The sequence below is a fragment of the Neopelma chrysocephalum genome, unplaced genomic scaffold, assembly GCF_003984885.1.
Source record: "Neopelma chrysocephalum unplaced genomic scaffold, ASM398488v2 Primary Assembly neopelma1_132, whole genome shotgun sequence".
Taxonomy (NCBI): Eukaryota; Metazoa; Chordata; class Aves; order Passeriformes; family Pipridae; genus Neopelma; species Neopelma chrysocephalum.
In genome coordinates, this window is record NW_020897794.1 from 612,135 (window position 1) to 629,481 (window position 17,347).

Genomic DNA, 17,347 nt, shown 5'->3' on the forward strand with positions numbered 1-17,347 from the left:
GAGGTCAAAGCCTGTGCTTGAGTTAATCTAGAACAACTGGTCAAACTTGTGAGTTGAATCCATAAAGTTGTACCTTATGGATAATTTGTAAGCAGAGCCCAAGAACAAGGACAGTGAATTATTTTTGTACCTGCCTCTTCAGGACTGAAATGACATTTTCTGCTAAAACTCAGCACGTCCAGTTTTTACCTTCGATTCCAAACAAGCCCCTGAAGTTATTTGTGTGGTGCTGGGGGCAGAGCCTCCCTCTGAGCTCTGTGTGTACCTTGGCAAGTCAGATGCAGTTTTCTCTCCCCTCAGATCGTGGAAGAACACGAGAGTGTTGAGCAGAGCCGGCGGGCTCAGGCAGAGCCCATCAACCTGGACAGCTGCCTGCGAGCCTTCACCAGCGAGGAGGAGCTGGGGGAGGATGAGATGTATTACTGCTCCAAGTGCAAGACCCATTGCTTGGCCACCAAAAAACTGGATCTCTGGAGGCTTCCCCCTATTTTGGTACGATCTTGTGTGGTTTTCTCCTCCACAGCAGCGAACCCCAAGTACGTTGTTCCCAAATCCGAGTCGCTTGCTGTGAGGAAGGTGATTTGCTTTGCTCACAGTCTGAGTTTGCTGTGTGCAGTTGTGTCAGGCAGGCAAATAAAGCCAACCTCAGAGTTCCTTCTGAATGTTTGTAGCTGCTCCATGGCAGGAAATGGTGGTGGTTTGTGTTCAGGGTGAGCTGCTGTGACACCGAATTCACGCTCAGATGGGCTTTCTGGTAACATGATCTTTACTTGGGCAACACCTGCATTTCTTATTTTTCAAATTTGGTTGGTTATTCAAAACAGGCAGTGCTGATCACTGAGTTGAAGCAACCCTTTCCATCAATTCCCCATGAAAACATTAGTTTCATATTTTACCACCTTGATCCCAGGAATCCAAGTTGTCACACACAGCTTTGTCCCCTTGTTTATTAGCAAGCGATAAAATGTGTATGTTTTGTGAAAAACTCCCTTTAAACAGTGAAATTACTCACTGGGATGTAGTTGTCCTCCTTTAATTTTCTCCAACTTCTCTCCTTAGATCATTCACCTGAAAAGGTTTCAGTTCGTAAACGGCCGCTGGATAAAATCCCAGAAAATTGTCAAATTTCCCCGAGAAAATTTTGACCCAAGTGCCTTTTTGGTACAAAGGGATCCAAGTCATTTCCAAAGGAAGGCGCTGACGCTCCAGGTGGACACGGAGCCACGGAGCCTCCCAGGGGAGCCCAGGAAAACAGAGCTGCAGAACTCTGGCACACCAGGGGAAGGAGAGACCCTCAACAGGAGCCCGTCCTCCCTCAACACCACTGTCCTCAACAGTGTCAAAGGTAGGCAGTGACACGGGGACATCCCAAAATCTGAACCTTTGGGTGTTTTGGCCAAAGCTCTTCACTCACTTTGAAACGTTTCTTAGTGTTTCTTAGTGAAGCTTTACCATAAAAAATGAAAGAAAAATTAAAAAGTTGCTCGGTGCCAACAGATATTGGCACTTGTGTAAGTGGGCTGGAATAAGAGTGAGGAATGTGCTCCTGCATAAAAGAGGTAGATTTAAGTTTCTAGATGTGCACAAAGATAGATTTTTAATTCCATATGTGACTCATTAGTTCTAATGAAAGAGTGGGTTTTTTTTTTAATGTTTGGTTATTAAAAAAATCACTTTTTAAGAAGAAACCCAGACTGTGCGTTTACTCGTCTTAGTAATCCACGTGCTTTCTGTTTTAGCATCTCCATCTCTGGGGAGGAAAGGTGGAACCAGCTGCCCCTCGAGTAAAAACAGCAGCCCCAACAGCAGCCCCAGGACTTTAGGGAGGGGCAAAGGGCGGCTGCGGCTGCCCCAGCTGGGGAAAAACAAACTGTCCAGCAGCAAAGAGAACTTGGACGCCAACAAGGAGAACGGTACCGAGCAGGAGCAGGGGGATGCCCTCACCAAGGGGCACCTGCTGGGGGGCAGCCAGAGCGAACTGTGCGGCGCCCAGGAGGGCGAGGGGCCTCTGGCCAACGGGTACCTGTGCGAGCAGAGCTCCTTCAGCAACGGGCTGAGCGCGCAGGGGGACGCCCACAGCGAGGACGACGGCGCCGACGACCAAAGAGAGGACGTGTGTGCAAACCCCATCTACAACCTTTATGCAATCTCGGTATGTCACCCTACGGGGTCGGGACAACACCTCTGGGGGACGGGGTTGGCACCAAATGCCTCGTTGTGGTCACTGCAGTTGGGAAGGAGGACGAACTGGCGCTGAGTCCAACTGAGGTGTCTCCCTGCCACGTGTTTGTTCTGCTCGAGTGTGTAAACTTAGGTTGTCGTGAGCCATTGTCAGATGATGAATTTGTGAGTGGTTTCCTTGATCCAGAATTGATTCTTTTCTTCGTTTTCTTCAGTGCCATTCAGGAATTATGGGAGGGGGTCATTACGTCACTTATGCCAAAAACCCGAACAACAAGTGGTACTGCTACAATGACAGCAGCTGTAAGGTAAATCACTGCTTCTTCTAGCAAATAATGAATGATTTCTCTAGCAAATAATAATCTGGTTACCTGTTGCCAAAGAAACTTTCCTTATAGAGCCATGGAATGATTTGGGTGGGAAGGGAACCTAAAGCTCACCTTGATCCAACCCCTTGCCATGGGCAGGGACACCTTCCACTAGACCAGACACTTGGTGAGGGCTGTTTTTTGAAATCATGAGCATCTCAAAAGCTGCATCAGGGAAATATTAAAATTATTAACTGAAATTGTACATGAGATTTTTTTCCAAGGTGACATCTGTTCATCAGCTGCTCCCACACTTAAAGATGCTTATTTGGTGCAGAGATGGGGAAAATAACTAAAAATAGGAATCCAAGAATATATTTTCATGATGGAAGCAGTTTGTATTCAATTAGCGAATAATTCAGTTCCGATGTTTTTAAGTATTTGCATTTATCACTATAAAATATGTCAGACTTTTCAGTAATTAGTGGAGCCTGATAATGAATGAGAGCAAAAACGTGATTTATTTTTTTGTCGCAAACAGTTAAAAAAAAGAGTTTCCAGGGCAGTCTTGTGTATTTTTAAAGTTCAGTGACAGTAACACGATCGTCCCGTTGCGTTTTCCGTGTCCCAGGAGCTGCACCCGGACGAGATCGACACGGACTCTGCCTACATTCTGTTCTACGAGCAGCAGGGGGTGGACTATGCCCAGTTCCTGCCCAAGATCGACGGCAAGAAGATGGCAGACACGAGCAGCATGGACGAGGACTTCGAGTCCGACTACAAGAAGTACTGCGTGCTGCAGTGAGCGAGGAGGAGCTGCCACCATGGGAGCGGGGCAGGGGGACACCCTGCAGGGCAAGGGGACGCCGAGGGTGTCCCCTGGGACGCGTCACCCACGCGTGGTTGTCGCAGCCCGTGGGCTGAAAGCACAAAAAGCACCCCCCGGTTCCCCAGTTTAATATCCAGTAGTATCGTTTTTGTTCTGTTTTCTCACGACGCGCTCCGAACGTTTCTGGTGTTGGACATCAGGCTGAGACTGCCACTGGCCTTTAAATCTAATGGTTTGAGAAAAGCCACCTAGGACCAAATAAGAGCTAAATTAAATAGTCCAAATAAGAGCTAAACGAAGTAGTGTAGAGTTTACCAACTGTTCTAACAACCCCCCGAGGCTCTCGTTAGGTTTAAGGTAATGGGGAAAAACCAATTTGTAGTGTTGTCTTTGGACAACATGATATTGCTACCTCCTTTTTCCTGCAGTTTTATTGCATTTTATTGGCAAAACAGGGAAAGCAAGAGAAGGAAAAGTGCACAAACCGAAAGAATTATCGTCGAGAGTAGGAGAAGTTTCCAGTTTTGCCACCACTGATGTGTGTCCGTTGCTTTCTTTCTGTATGTTGGGAGCACAACCCAGATCATCCTTGGAGAAGAGATTCATTTCTGCACTCGAATGGTTTGTTATCTTGTGTTTCCTCCACGTCTTGGCTGTGCACATCCAACGGGTTTCAGGAGTGGTTTTTCTGCCTGAAGAGTGCTGGCTCAAACCTCTGAGCTGCCTCCAAGCAGAGGCTTCAGGCTGGAGAGAGTAGTTGTGGTTCCACTCGTGGTGTCTTAAGAGTGTGCGCGTTGCATGGAGCGTTCCCGGCGTGCGGAAGGAGAGACGCTTGAGCTGATGTTTCATGACTGGTGTTGCTTTTTAAATTTGCACTTTTGAAAATGCATATAATTGAATTGAAAAACCAGAGTTTGGTTTTTTTTTTGTTGTTGTTGTTGTCGTTGTAAGGGCTCTGGAGCGAATGGCTGTGAATTATCCACTGTGTATTCCCAAGGGAGGCGAAGCTGTGGCTGTCAGGGAGCTCTCGTAGCATTCATGGATGGAGATATTTTTTTGTTTGTTTGTTTCATAATTTAATGGAGTTTCTTGGTTTCAAAATTTGGTTGCCTTTTCAAATTTTCTTCTTTTTTTTTTTTTTCTTACAACAGTTTATGCAAATACTTGCAATTAAACCAGAATTGCTTTCCCTGCCCTCGCAACGGGCTCTGTAACTCCAGGGGCCTGTTGCAGGAGGGAAGGTGTGACTGAGTCTTAGCAGAGACTGGAAAAAAAGATGGTTGTTTTTTGAGCAGGCATTTCCTTGAACATTTTCAGTGTTAAGTTGTTTGCATATCTGAATGAAGATAAAAATCTCACTCTTTTGGCCTTTTTTTTTTTCTTCAGCTGAGTTTTCAAGCAGCTCATTAATTTTGTCCCGTGTCATCTTCCCAGTTCTCTGGATTCTGTATCTTCACTGACAGAGCTGTGACTTACGTGGTTCTCTGAAATGAACATTGGGATTCTTCCTGAGTGATTTTCCAAGGATGCCAAACCTTCAGTGGGTTTGTCACTCCCAGGAAGGTCTGAGCTTTATCCATGTAAGGAATGGAATCAGCTGATGGGGCTGTTCCCTCCTTTGGAGGTTGTGCCTCTGCAGGGGCAGCAGATCTGTTCCAAAAATGAGTATTGTCTTACCTGTCAGGTGTTGCTCCTTATCCTCTCTGGTCTTTTATCTTTCAAGTGGTCTAAACATTGAGCCTGAAGAAAAGCAAACATGACTTGGGAATTTCTAGGGTAGAAGCTTTTTCAATACCCACTTGTCTGCTCCTCCCTCAGCAAACTCCATGAAAAGTGAAAGATTTTCAACTGATTTACTTTAAAATGTTTTATTTAAGCAGGTAGCACAATCTACTAATGTTATTTGATCTTCTGTGTTTGTTACATTGGTTGTAATTAATTTTTTAAATTAAATTAATTCCTGAATTAGTAGTAAATTTATTAAGTTAACTATTAACTACATTCACTTTGTAAATTATTGTATAAAAACTTATTGACAATGCACTGACTTTAGAAAGATGTTAATGTACATAAATACCTTGTAAATAAAATAGTGTTGATGTACTGGAATATGAGCTGTATTAAAACAAAGGTATTGGTAATTGTATATGGAGTGAACCTGTTTATCTGTAACTATATTATTCAAACAAATTAAATACTGTGGATGCAGATGAAGTGTCACTTCTTGTCAGATAATTTTTAATAACTGTTTTCCTGCTTTGAAGTGTCTGTGCTGTTTTCATTCAGTTTAAATGTGTTTGTCAATCCAAAAAAACGGGAACGTGGGAATGAGCATCCAGCAATTCTTTATTGCTTCCCAGAGGTGAGTTGGGTCCTTTCTCAGTGGAGTCCCTTGTTCAGTGTTGCTGTGGACAGTAAGTGTGGTTATTATTTGGAAACAGTCCTTTTCCAAGGTGGAAGGAGCCCTCAGGTCCGTGGAGGTTTGGCTCTCCTGTCTCTGGAAGGAGGAGCTGCAGGTCCTTCATGGACAGTCCCGGGGCCTGACGTGTTCCTGCTGCTGCTTCTCGTCCTTTCCTGGTTGTGGATGGTGCTGAGACATTTCCTCTGAGCAGACACTGCCTGGGAGAGCTTTAACTGCAATGACAGTCGTGCTTTTTTCCAAAAAGGAAGAGAATCTGGTGGATTCTGGAAACTGGACCCAAGTGCAGGGTGAGCTGTGCCAGGAGGCACAGGTGGTGGAGGTTCTTTGCTTTTGAGTGTTTCCAAAGACACTGTTGAGCTGGACATGAACAATTGTTCATATTTTATGGCCCTTCAAGATGCTAAGTGGATATTTATCCCAGGATTAGCAGACATCAGGATCATCACCAGGATGATCCAGAGGAGCTGGTGTCCCTGGAAGTGAGGCCCTCTCTTGCTGTGTTTGGAGTGTTGGTGCAGCACTAAGTGATGACCCTTGAGCTGGGCTCAGTTGCCTTTCCTGCCTGGGGTCATTCCTCACCAGTGTGACCAGCCCACAGTGTCACTGGAGTCACTGGGGCATTTTCAATATTGGAATTTGAATTTCAATGAAAGAATTGCAGTCTCTAGTTGTTCCTATTGTGCATTTCCTCTCTTAAGGGTTTGAGGTATTGGAAGTGCAGTTTAAAAAGATTAAAAATTCTAATCACCAGGAATGTTCACGTGTGCTGTTGTCAGTGGTAAAGCTTTTATTGATTCACAAGTGTAGCAAGGGCCATTAAATAGATGCAGGGATCATATCCCTGCCAAAACCTGCAGCCATTTTCTGCTGCTGGATCCCTTTTCCTTCCCAGATCAGAACTGTGCAGTCTCAGACAAGGTCTCTAAAATTAGCAGAGCCCGTTTTGTGAGACGGGAGGGATGTGAAATGAACTGTGCTGGAATTTTCCCCTCAGACCTTTTTGGTGCTGGAAGTGCCTGTGCTACACTGGAGGGTGTTTGGTGAGCCTTCCTTCAGACCTGCAGCTGTGCCTTCTGATCCCTCTCCTGGGAGGGGGGGGAAAGATGGAGCAGGGAAAGCATCTTATTTCCCGTGGTGTGACAGGAGGGACAGATGCACCAACTCCTGAGGGTGCCCTGCTGCCAAATGAGTGCCCACTGTCCTTTCCCTGCGGGCTGACAATCCCAACTCCAAAGGTGCTTCCCATCTCCATCCAACTTGAATCTGCTCTGGAGCCGCTGTTGTGGCCGGAGTGCATCCCTCTGGCCCCTGCCCTCCCACAGGAGGCTGTGTCCCTGCTTTTCCCTGTTTCTAAATATCTGGATATCATGGATTTATCCCTTATCTGCCATCAGGGCCCTCAAGTGCCCCGAGAACGTGCCGGGCTGCGGCCGCTGGCCCAGGGCCCCCGAGCATCCGCGTAGGTATTAATTATACCTTTTGTTACACTTGTTCCCTCAGGTGCAGTAAATTGGAGCAAGAAGTGAGTGAAATGCAGCCATCCATGCCTGCTGATTTATCACTTCAGGAAAATAAAACCCTCTCAGAAGCTCGGGAGATTGTGCCTTTTGTTTGGGACAAGCCTCCGACTTCCTTGATGGCGTGTAAAAGATTTCCTGTTTGTGAGAATGGAAAGCGGTGTTTGGTGAGGTCCCTTAAACCAAATGAGACACAAACGAGAAAATATGGTAAGGATGCTCCTGGATTTGGTATAAATTAAATTTTCTGAGCATGTTTGCAGAATCTGCAAATGGTAGTTGCTCACTTCAGGAGTCTTAGGTGCTCGCAAAACCTAAAACATACGGGTGACATCCTGGCTGGTTTATGATACAGGCACACAGACTTTTTGGGATTAAATAATGTTTTTCCTTGAGACAGTCTCCAACAGTTTCCCTAGTTTTTGCAGTGCAGACCCTTTGTCTGGGGTAAAAAGCCTGGCAGGTCTGAGGAGGGAGAACTGAGCAGGACATCGGGGACGTCTGTAAGACTCGTGGGATCGAGGAGTTGTTCCTGTAAAGGCAGAGCTGAGAGGACAGTGGGAAATCAAGCTTAGTCTTTTATTTAGATTGCACGAAAAATGACCCCAAGCCTGAAAATCACAAGGAGAATTTCTGTTGATTTGTTGCATTTCAGTTGTTGTTCAGCCACTGGTGGCTGGAAGCTTTCAGATCTGCTGTGGTTGGTGGTGATGCCCCTGGAAAAGGCACGGGAATAAAATCAAGCCAGGCTGCTTTCCTGTGTTTATTCCAGCTAGTGAGAATGCAAGAGGCACCAGAAGCAGGTATGGATGCTCATTTTGAGACTAAAACAAGATAAATATACCAGTAGGAGTAGAACATGCATTTGTACAAAACCCCATCCAGTGGCTTCCCCCTGCTAATTGTGAGAGTAGAAAACAAACGAGGAAAAATAATGGCAAAATACAGCTTTTATTTTGATTTAGGGTCATTCCAGACAGCTCTTGAGCAGTTACCTGATGAGTGACCCTCACCTTCTAACATCCAACAGTGCATTTAAAAGTGCTGAGGAGAGCACAGATGTCCCCAGGTGGGTCACAAGCTGCTGGGGGGGATCGGAGTTCGTGCACTCCCATCCCCTGCAAGAAAAATAAACAGAGCAGCAGATGCTTGAGAGCCTTTGTTCCAGTGTTTGTGTGATCTGACAATACAGGACTCCCTGTACTTGGATATTATTTATCTCGGTGCTGCTGGAAGGTTTTTTTTCAGCATTAGGGTTTCATTGGGTGCAAAGTCCGACCGGGCTGGCTGGGGGAGCTCTGCTGTGTGGGGACTGTGCTGAGCATTTGGGAAGTGTTGTCTCAGCCTGTTGTTTCTCAGCTCTGTGTAACAGGCTAAAATCCCGTGTTCTTCCCTGATCCAGAGTTTGGGAAGCACAGGGAGCTCCTTGGGAAGGGGGCCTTACCGAGGCAGACTCTGTTTTATCTCGTGACAGGAACAGAGACATTTCCCTTTTACTCAAACCAAAGGGATCGAGGGGGTTTTATACTTTCTGTCTTGTCCACAGACTGTAACATTGACTTCATAGAAATGAAATCATAGCACAGTGTATTATTTGGCATAGAACTATTGAATCATAAAATAATTTGGGTTGGAAGGAGCTGACCCAGTCCAGCCTTTCTGCTCAGATCACTGTCCTCACTGAATTAGAGCATGTCCTAATGCTGCAGATACTGGTGATATAAAAAAAAAACTACATGAATTTTGTAAGTTAGGAAAAAAAAAGATATTTTCATTTCTGAAATACCTTCTTTTTACTTTGGTTTGTCATTATTCTGTCACAGTCAGGTCATCTCACTTAGACTTTCAGATCTTGCCTGCAAATGCACAGCTGTGATTTCCAGCTTCTTACTGACCCTTCTCCAACTTCTTATTCCCTCAAAGTATCCTGCAGCTTATATTGTTTTTACACTATTAATTGGATGTTTTGGTCAAACTGAGGTAGAAGAAAGGATCTAGATTGACAAATAAATTGGAATAGTGGTGGATTACGTGCTATCTGTGTTTGGAGGCAATGAAATAGTTTGAGGCAGCAGATTGAGCTCAGTCTTAAAACCAGGGAGAAGCTTGGCCAGGTATTGCTGCAGCTCTGGGTGATCTTCGTTTAAATTTGCTGAGATATGATATAGAAAGCACAGTATTAACCTGAAACTTCCAAACTCAGAAGGGTTGAACTGGCTGAGTTTTTGAGCTCTGTGGTTCAGATGTTCTTGCAGCAGTTTAAATCCTGGCTCAGGGCTTTGTTGAGATGCTGGAGGTTTCTGTTGTGAGCCGCCACCAAGCAGAACAGAAAGCTCGATGGGTTCTTTTGTTACATGATGTTTTCCTTCTGATATGGAATAAAACCCCTTCAGAGACCTCTAAATCAAAGCCATTCGTGTTGTATCAGAACCCTTCTTCAAGGGGCAGGAAAGGATTCCACACAGGAAGGCCCCAGTGATGCACGAGGCTCGTTAGCACACGCTCCCGTCGATGACCTCGCTCGCGATGGTGGAGGTTTGTTTGCCATGTGCTCGTGCCTTTTTATCTCCAGTTTTGATTATAAAAATGTTCCTGTTTAAAAGACACACGCCAGGGAATAAATCTCTGGGCCCAGCAGCCCCTTTGAGCGCAGGCAGCCCCAGCGTTTAACTTGTAACAAAGAGACTTTTAGTGGAAGCTTTTTGATAAAAAGTTGGCAGCATATCAGAGGAGCAGTTTGGCCATGAGATGTGAACAAGGATGTCACACTGGATGTTTTAACTTCTTACCTTTCCTTCCAATTATTTTTTTAAATGATTATGAATGAATTATAAGCCAGAAGATGATTGCTTTCAGTGTGGGTGTTTTCAAGCAGTGCCTCAATTAAAGAAGCCAGTCTGTTTTGCTTTTAACATAATCCAGAGATCTGGCAGCTCAATGAGATACTGCTGTAAACCAGCAGCAGTTTAAAGGAGTAAGAATTAAGAGTGATCTGAAGAATAATTAGCTTTTAGCACAAAATCTGTCAGGATAAGGAGCTTGGACTGTTGTTTGACTTATTTGATTTAACTGGGACCAAAACACTGGTTGCCTTCCCTCTTGTGTGAGTGGCAGGAGGTGGAACACAGCAGAAGACAAGGTGAGTGTGAAGAAGGGTAGAGTTCAAATAAATAAATAAAATGTATTAAGAACTGATTAAAGGAAGGATAGGACACAGATGTGAGCATCCCCTCTGAATAAATTTCACTGAGTTTGCTCCTGTTTCCTTCAGCTGCTGGGTTGGATTGCAGGGCACAAAGCAGACACCTCCTGTAGCTCAGCCTGGTGTCCCAGGCAGCACCAACCCTTTGTCAGCCCCTGTCTGCTCAGGCAGGTTATAAATCTGTAACCTTGCACTTCACCTTTTGTGTCTTGTTTAATGACCTTTTAAAGATAAATGCGGGATGGCCGAGGGGAAGGGGATCGGCCGTGGAAAAGCTGACACGTCCGCAACCTGAGCTCTGATGGCTCTGATTGCTCCAGTCTGCTGAACAAAACTGCTTTTTCTTTGTGGGGAAGAAAAAGAGGGACAAGGGGGACAGGGAAGGGTTTTCTTAGCCGGGTTCTCTGCCTGTAAAATGCAGTTACCTGCTTAAAGAAGAGGCTGCACTCGTCCAATATGAAAACAGACTTTTTACACAAATCTCTATTTCATTTTCACAAGCTGTTGTTTCAAGGGCCTCTTGCAAGAGCCATTGGAAGTGTCATCCTTCATTTCTTTTGCATAAAAAACGATCATTTCGAGTTCTTAATAGGCTCTTCTTCTGTTTCCCACACTGCTAAATTTAATATACACAGATTTGATATAAAAATATATGATAACTTTTATGTGAGTCCATTAAGATGTATATTATCCCTAAGGAATGTCTTACTATAAAATGCTCTCCACTTGAATGAAAGGAAAACTGAAGTGTTTCCCACCATTTCAAACCGGGACAATAATTTATTTTGGTGATGATTGTAATGGGTATTTTGGGTCCATGTGTACAATAGTAAAACTGACACTGTTTTCTTTTGTTTATGTATTTTGCTTAAAATAAAAGATGACTCCAAAGGAAGGTATTTGAGGAAGAATGCTTGCAGAGAGGGGCCACATTTATTTTGGCTGGCTGGGCTGGGCTTATTTTTTAAGTGTGTATTTAGTGTGTTTAGCCAGAAAGTTGAAAATTTCAGGCAGCTCTGTGTTCTGCAGAAGTTAAGACTTACTGAGCCATTTATGTCTTAGTCAAAGGAGGGAAAAGAGCTATTGGAGGAGTTGATTCCATCTTATAGAAAAGAGTTATTGGAGGAGTTGATTCCATCTTACAGAGCTTACTGTGCATGCTTTTTTGTAAATGAATTTAACTCCCCAAGGTGTTTCTGCACATCCCTGGGTCCCACAGCCCTCCTGTGAGTGTGTGTTGCCTCATGTTAGCAAAACCAGCTGCTGGTTTCACCAACTGATCTCTCTTTCTTGAGGCTGAATCTTTCCTGGGGTCGTTTGGTGCTTGCTGAGAAACAGGCAGGCAGGATTTTGCTTTTTAATAAGCTTTATAGGAGGCATTTATAAATCATGAAGTGTGGATTGCCTGTGGTCTCAGCAGGTCTTCCCTGTCCTGGCCTCACAACAGCCCTGTGGCTGCAGCAGGAACTGCACCGGCTTTCTAAGTGTGTTTCCGTGCAGTCTGAATGTTTGTGTTTTATGAGCTTTAATAGCTGTTTTTCAGCATAAATCAGCCTGGGTGCATCACGTGTCCACTCCTATCTGGGGGATCATAAACCCCAACTTCCCGTTTATGCCCTGGCACTGCAATAACAACAATGGGGACAATAGAAAGCTCTTTCAGGGGGTTGATGTGAGTGACACCAGAGTCCTTGTCCCAGTGCTTGGTAAGACACCGTGTTCCTGCCAATCAAACTGTTGGAACACCGCTGGAGCAAATGGAGCCTTGGCAATTTCTCCGCTCACAACCTGCTTTGTGGACTGAGCTCTCTGTGCACAGGGACACTCCTGGGACTGCCACTGTCACAGCACACAGTTCCTAAAATGTTTGAGCTGAACCAATGATCTGGAGCGCTGAAATTCTCTGAGGAGGTCAAATGAGTGGTGAATCCTCCCTTTTGCTTCGATGTGTTTGGCATGAGGGGCTGCACAGACAGTGGGGAACCATCAGTCACTGTAAATCTCAGCTGACAGGGCTGGAGAAGCTTCAGCAGCTCCGTGGTTGACTTTCTGTCTTTGTCTTGCTGTTTTAAGATTTAAACTCCATCTCTTGTTTGCCTTAGGGAGGTCACTGCTGTTCTCCCAGGGGTACTCCCAGGTTCAGCAGTGACTGCTGGGTTCCAGGACATAAACCATTATGTTTTACTGCATGTAAGAAAGCATTTTGTGCAGTGCTGGGAGCTTCATGTACCACAAACTCAAATGATTGTAGGTTTACAAAGATACTGCATTCTTGATAGGAAATGTCTATGATTTATTTAGAGTTTAATCTCAACATCAGCACAATCAGCAAAATGTAAAACTTCTGCCTTTCTTTGTCTCTCATATAAATTCTTCATAACCACCCATATCTGCAAACTAATCCATCAAGATCTTTCTCTTACGTGCTGGGAACAATGAGCAGTCTTGGTAATGTGGGAAGGGAATGGGTGTTGGCATTATGAAGGTAATTTCAGTCGATGAAAAACAATATAGTTTTGAGAGGTAATAAAAAGGAAGGGCATGGAGAAGTTTAGCTAGAGATAGCTGGGAGATGGATTACGGGACAACAAAACCCATGGTTATTAAAACAGTATCAGCTGTTCAGATTTCTTTTCACATCCAAACAGTGTTTGACTACTGGATGTCTAAATCACTTCAGGAGATATTAATAGGTAAAAGATAATAAAATAACCCAAATTGATTATGATCTTATACCGTTTACGATATAACTTTAAATGCAAATTGTGTTCAACTGCAAGAAGGGAAATGATGTCCCAAAGGCATTTCAATTAATTGCTGTAGTTAATTACACTCATAATTTTGCTTGTGTGACTAATTATAATCAGGTTTTATCGGTGTATATGGATTTATTTCTGATGCTAAAAACCCCCAAACAGCAGGTTATTTTTAGGAAATACATTTAAACTTCATAATGGAAACTGCATGTTCCCATTGTGGGCAGTTGGCTGGAACGAGCTGTGTCTGTTCAGGAGGAGTTTGGAGGAGATGAGGGAGGGAACGTGCTGAGGAGGGGTCCGGGGAGGTCACTGTGCTGCTGCTGCTCCATTGCTCACTCCCCCAATTTCTTTGATCGCTTTTTATCCTGTGTTGGGCACCAGAGTCCTCAATGGTGACCCCAAGGTCACCAGAGGGACTGGAAATTTGCTGGAAAGACACTGGAAGTGCCACCTCTATTCCCTGCAGTTGCTGGTGAGACACTTCCCGGGGTCTCCTCGAGCAGCCAAAGCAGCGCTGCTTTTGGGGGTGATGCCTGTGGATTTTTAGGATTTTTAGCTTTTCGTAGATTTTAGAAGTAGTTGTGTAGTAAACGTAGATTTTAATGTAGCTGTATAACCTGTCACACTTTAGAACAGTAGTTTACACATATCCAACCCTATGACCCCATTTCGTATCGAACTTCCTAAATTCTTTTAGTTTGTTTAGACTTCTCTCAAGGCAGGCCTTCATTCTAAGACCATTTGCACCCCAGGCCTCTACAAGAAGATATACCCTAGTCAAATCAACCTTCAAATACCTTTTTTTTTTTTTCTTTGAGATGCAACGTTTGCCACAGTGTCTCTACCACCTGAACCCTGGGATACAACAGCTGCTCCGTTGTGGGGTGTTTATTCCCTGGGATGGGGCCCCGGGATGAAGGAGCTCCCCTCAGCCTGATGGGGACCCTCAGGAAATGGCGGCCAGCAGAGCTTTGGGGGGTGCCCAACCCCGAGCCTGCCACCCCTGCTGTGCCCAGAGGGAATTTTTGCCTTTCCTTCCCCTTCTTTTCATATTTTTCATGGCTTTTTTTTCCCGGCTTTTTTTTTCCCAGCTTTTTTTTCCCCCCCTCAGTTCGTGTTTCCGTGGCAGGGCCTGGCACCAGTGCCCGGCTCTGTCATGGCCGCCGTGGCCCCCTCAGAGCCCGGCCTGGCCCCGCCGCCTCTGGAGGTGAGTCCGTCTTGTCCCTCAGGACACAACAAACGTGGAAATAACACCGGGAAAAACACGGAGCACAGAGATGTGCCAGGTGGAGCAGTATCCCGGGCACAGGATGCCTCAGTCCCGGCTGCCTCCCCACGGGTGCAGTCCCCTCAGGCTGGATCCCCTCAGATGTTCTACAGGGCTCCGTAAGCAGCACGAGACACGTGGTGTGAGTAAGGGGGGTTTGAGATGTTTCTTGTGGGTGAATCCCTCAGGAATGTGCCCTAACACCACCTCCCCTGTGTCTGTGGGAGCAGCCCCTCAGGGTGATGGGAGGCTTCCCTTTCCTTGCTTGTGTCCCTTCAGTGCATCCCAACTGGAGTTTTATTGCCTTTTCCACGGATACTCATTAATTTACCAGTAAAACCCCCGCTCCAATTTTTTTTTATTTAATTTATATGATTTTCTCCCATATGCAATGTTTTCCACAGCAGCCTCTGAGTTACCAGGTAGTTTGTTTCTCTGTCATTAAATTGTTTTTAAATCCCATCTCATTTTAGTGCTTGGTGGAAGAAAATCACCAAGTCCACTTTTAACTCTATCAGAAAAAGCATCCTATCTCCAAAGGTAATAATTTTTCATGGAGTCGTTTATAGAATAATAGAACCATTTAGGTTGGAAAAGACCTTTAAGATCATCGAGTCCAGCTATAATTTTTGTGTGTAATTTTTGCTCCTGGGCTCTATGTCCTGGGCAAGGAGCAGCACCAGGCAATGGATCCCCCTGTCTCTGGATTGATGTTATACATGGTATTAACACATTTGTTAAACTCCAAAACCAGCCTGGGAAGTTCAGTAGGCTTCTCTGTATCCTTTTTTTTTTTTTTGACTACGGGTGGTTGGATGGATATTTTACATGGATTTGCTGGGTGGTATCTTTTTAACTGGAAGGCTGCTGGCTGTGCTGGCAAGTGCTGTTTTTCCTGTGAAATCCACTTCTGGATGGGCCACAAAGGAAAGGACAAAGCAAAAGGCTTTCTCCTCTTCTCCCAGCAGCCACAGAAAATTAATTTTGTACAGACAAGTGCATTTTGAGCTGGTGTTTGTCAGAGGAGGGGCTGACTGTTCAATGGAGGCGCCGAGTTTGTCAGAATTCTTTGTGGATAATGTAAATATATTTCTTGTGAGTAATGGTTTGGTTTCCTTGTCTCTTTCTGCTTCCTGAGAAAATGTTTTGCTGAAAACATATTGTATTAAGAATTTTTTTTTTTGGTGCCTGCCCCTCCTGTCACCCCCTGCTCCTGATGTTTGCGAAGGAGCGACGCCGGGCTCGTGTTCATGTGGGAGAGCTGCTCCTTCACCTCTCACACCTCCGGAGGCTGCACTCAAGTCAAGGTCTGATCTGGGAAAGAGCTTTTTGGATGTGTTGTACAAAGCCATGTAATCTCAGCTCGGAGTGTTTTTAGGAACAGGGAGGATCTGCTGATCTGGTGAGTCCCCAGTTGCTGTTCAGTGCATGAATGGGCTCTGCCATGGCAGCAGTTCCAACCCTAAACCAAAGTCCAAGCTGCTTCCAAAGGACAGAGCCCTGGTAAGCAAAGCTACATCCACACTTTGATAATCTCCCAAACCTTTTGGTCTTTGCCCTCTTGAGCACCATCACTTCATACATCTGGTTTCCTGCAACCCAAATGCTGCTCTACCTCCCACTTGATCCAGATCGACAGAGCCTCTGCTCGTCTCTGTTTTAAACCCCAAACTTTCCTCTCTAGTGAATTTTAATTTCCAGTGTAGTTTCATTTTCTCTTGGGCTCCAGTTTTCAGCCCCAGAAGACAAACGGTCGTCAAGTCTGGCTCCCACAGATGTGAAATGTATCAGTGAAGTTCTCTGCTAACTTTTCTGTACGTGGGAAAATAATGTTCTTTCTGGGTCCTTCTAAATCCTTTTGTTCCTTCCCCCACCCTTTCCTGTATTATCATGGCTTGGCCACTTGTCCTTCAGGAGTTACTCTCGTTTCCTAGTGTCTTCACAATATAAGAAGTTTCATGCCAAACACAGCCCAGACAAAATTCCTGACAATCAGCACCTGAGGCTACCTGTGGAACAGCAAATTACTTTTCCATAACCATCTTCACAAAGGCAAATCAAACGTCCCACTTGAAGCCTTTCCTGTCTTTTACTGCATTTTAAATGCAGTAGCTTTTGCTGTGGGTCTGTGTTTATTCAGTGCATCAATAACTGGTCGTGCCATTGTCACACCCTGTCCCAGAACAGAACGTGTCACCTGAGTGCAAAGAGGAGACTCTGCCACAGGACAGACTGAACTCAGTCACTGTCACAGGTACAGACTGGAGCATTTCCCTTTTCCTCATTGCCACAACACTGAGTCACTCAGTAAAATTGTGATACTGGTCTAATCAGGTTTTATTTGGTGCAGGAGAGGACTTAGAGAGGACTAACCCTCTTCTCAGCAGATTTTTGTCTTTCTCTTAGTTCTGTTTTAACATATTTCATAGTAAATAAGTTCCTCCCATTGTAATTAATGGCTGTAAATGCTTCTCTCTATCTCCATGATAAACTGAGGCACAGCCTAGTGAAAACTGCCCCAGTTTGATTTATCATTTATCACCAGCAATAAATGACAACTGACCCACATCCTCCATGGGTTGTTCCACTCATCCTTAATGAAGTGAGAAGTTAGTAAATAGAGAGGGCTGGTGAGCTCTTGTGCATCTTTATTAGTGCAAAAGGCATTTCTCAGTGAGGCATCCTGAGGAACATTCCCATCACTGCTCTGTAAAACAGGAGCTGCCACTCCTGCAGGAGTTCAGTGTGTCCTGGTGCCTGGTAGGTCTTGAAACAGCAACAAAACCTTTCAGAATATTCCATTTATTGTGGCTTGTTGAACAGCATGAAAACAAAGCAGCAATTTGCTGCGTGCAGAGAACA

At 44.9% G+C, this 17,347-nt stretch overlaps 1 protein-coding gene across 4 annotated transcripts in view; it reads left to right on the forward strand.

Moving 5' to 3' along the window:
• Positions 1-5,581, forward strand: part of USP32 (ubiquitin specific peptidase 32) — a 68,356-nt gene extending 62,775 nt beyond the window's left edge. For all 4 annotated transcript variants that reach the window (XM_027698821.1, XM_027698824.1, XM_027698825.1 and 1 more), the window contains exons 30-34: positions 301-492; positions 1,060-1,345; positions 1,740-2,152; positions 2,397-2,489; positions 3,121-5,581. In XM_027698821.1, coding sequence (XP_027554622.1) covers positions 301-492; positions 1,060-1,345; positions 1,740-2,152; positions 2,397-2,489; positions 3,121-3,294 — 1,158 coding nt within the window. In that variant the 3' untranslated portion in view covers positions 3,295-5,581. The remainder of the gene's footprint in view (positions 1-300; positions 493-1,059; positions 1,346-1,739; positions 2,153-2,396; positions 2,490-3,120) is intronic.
• The last annotated feature ends 11,766 nt before the right edge of the window (positions 5,582-17,347 follow it).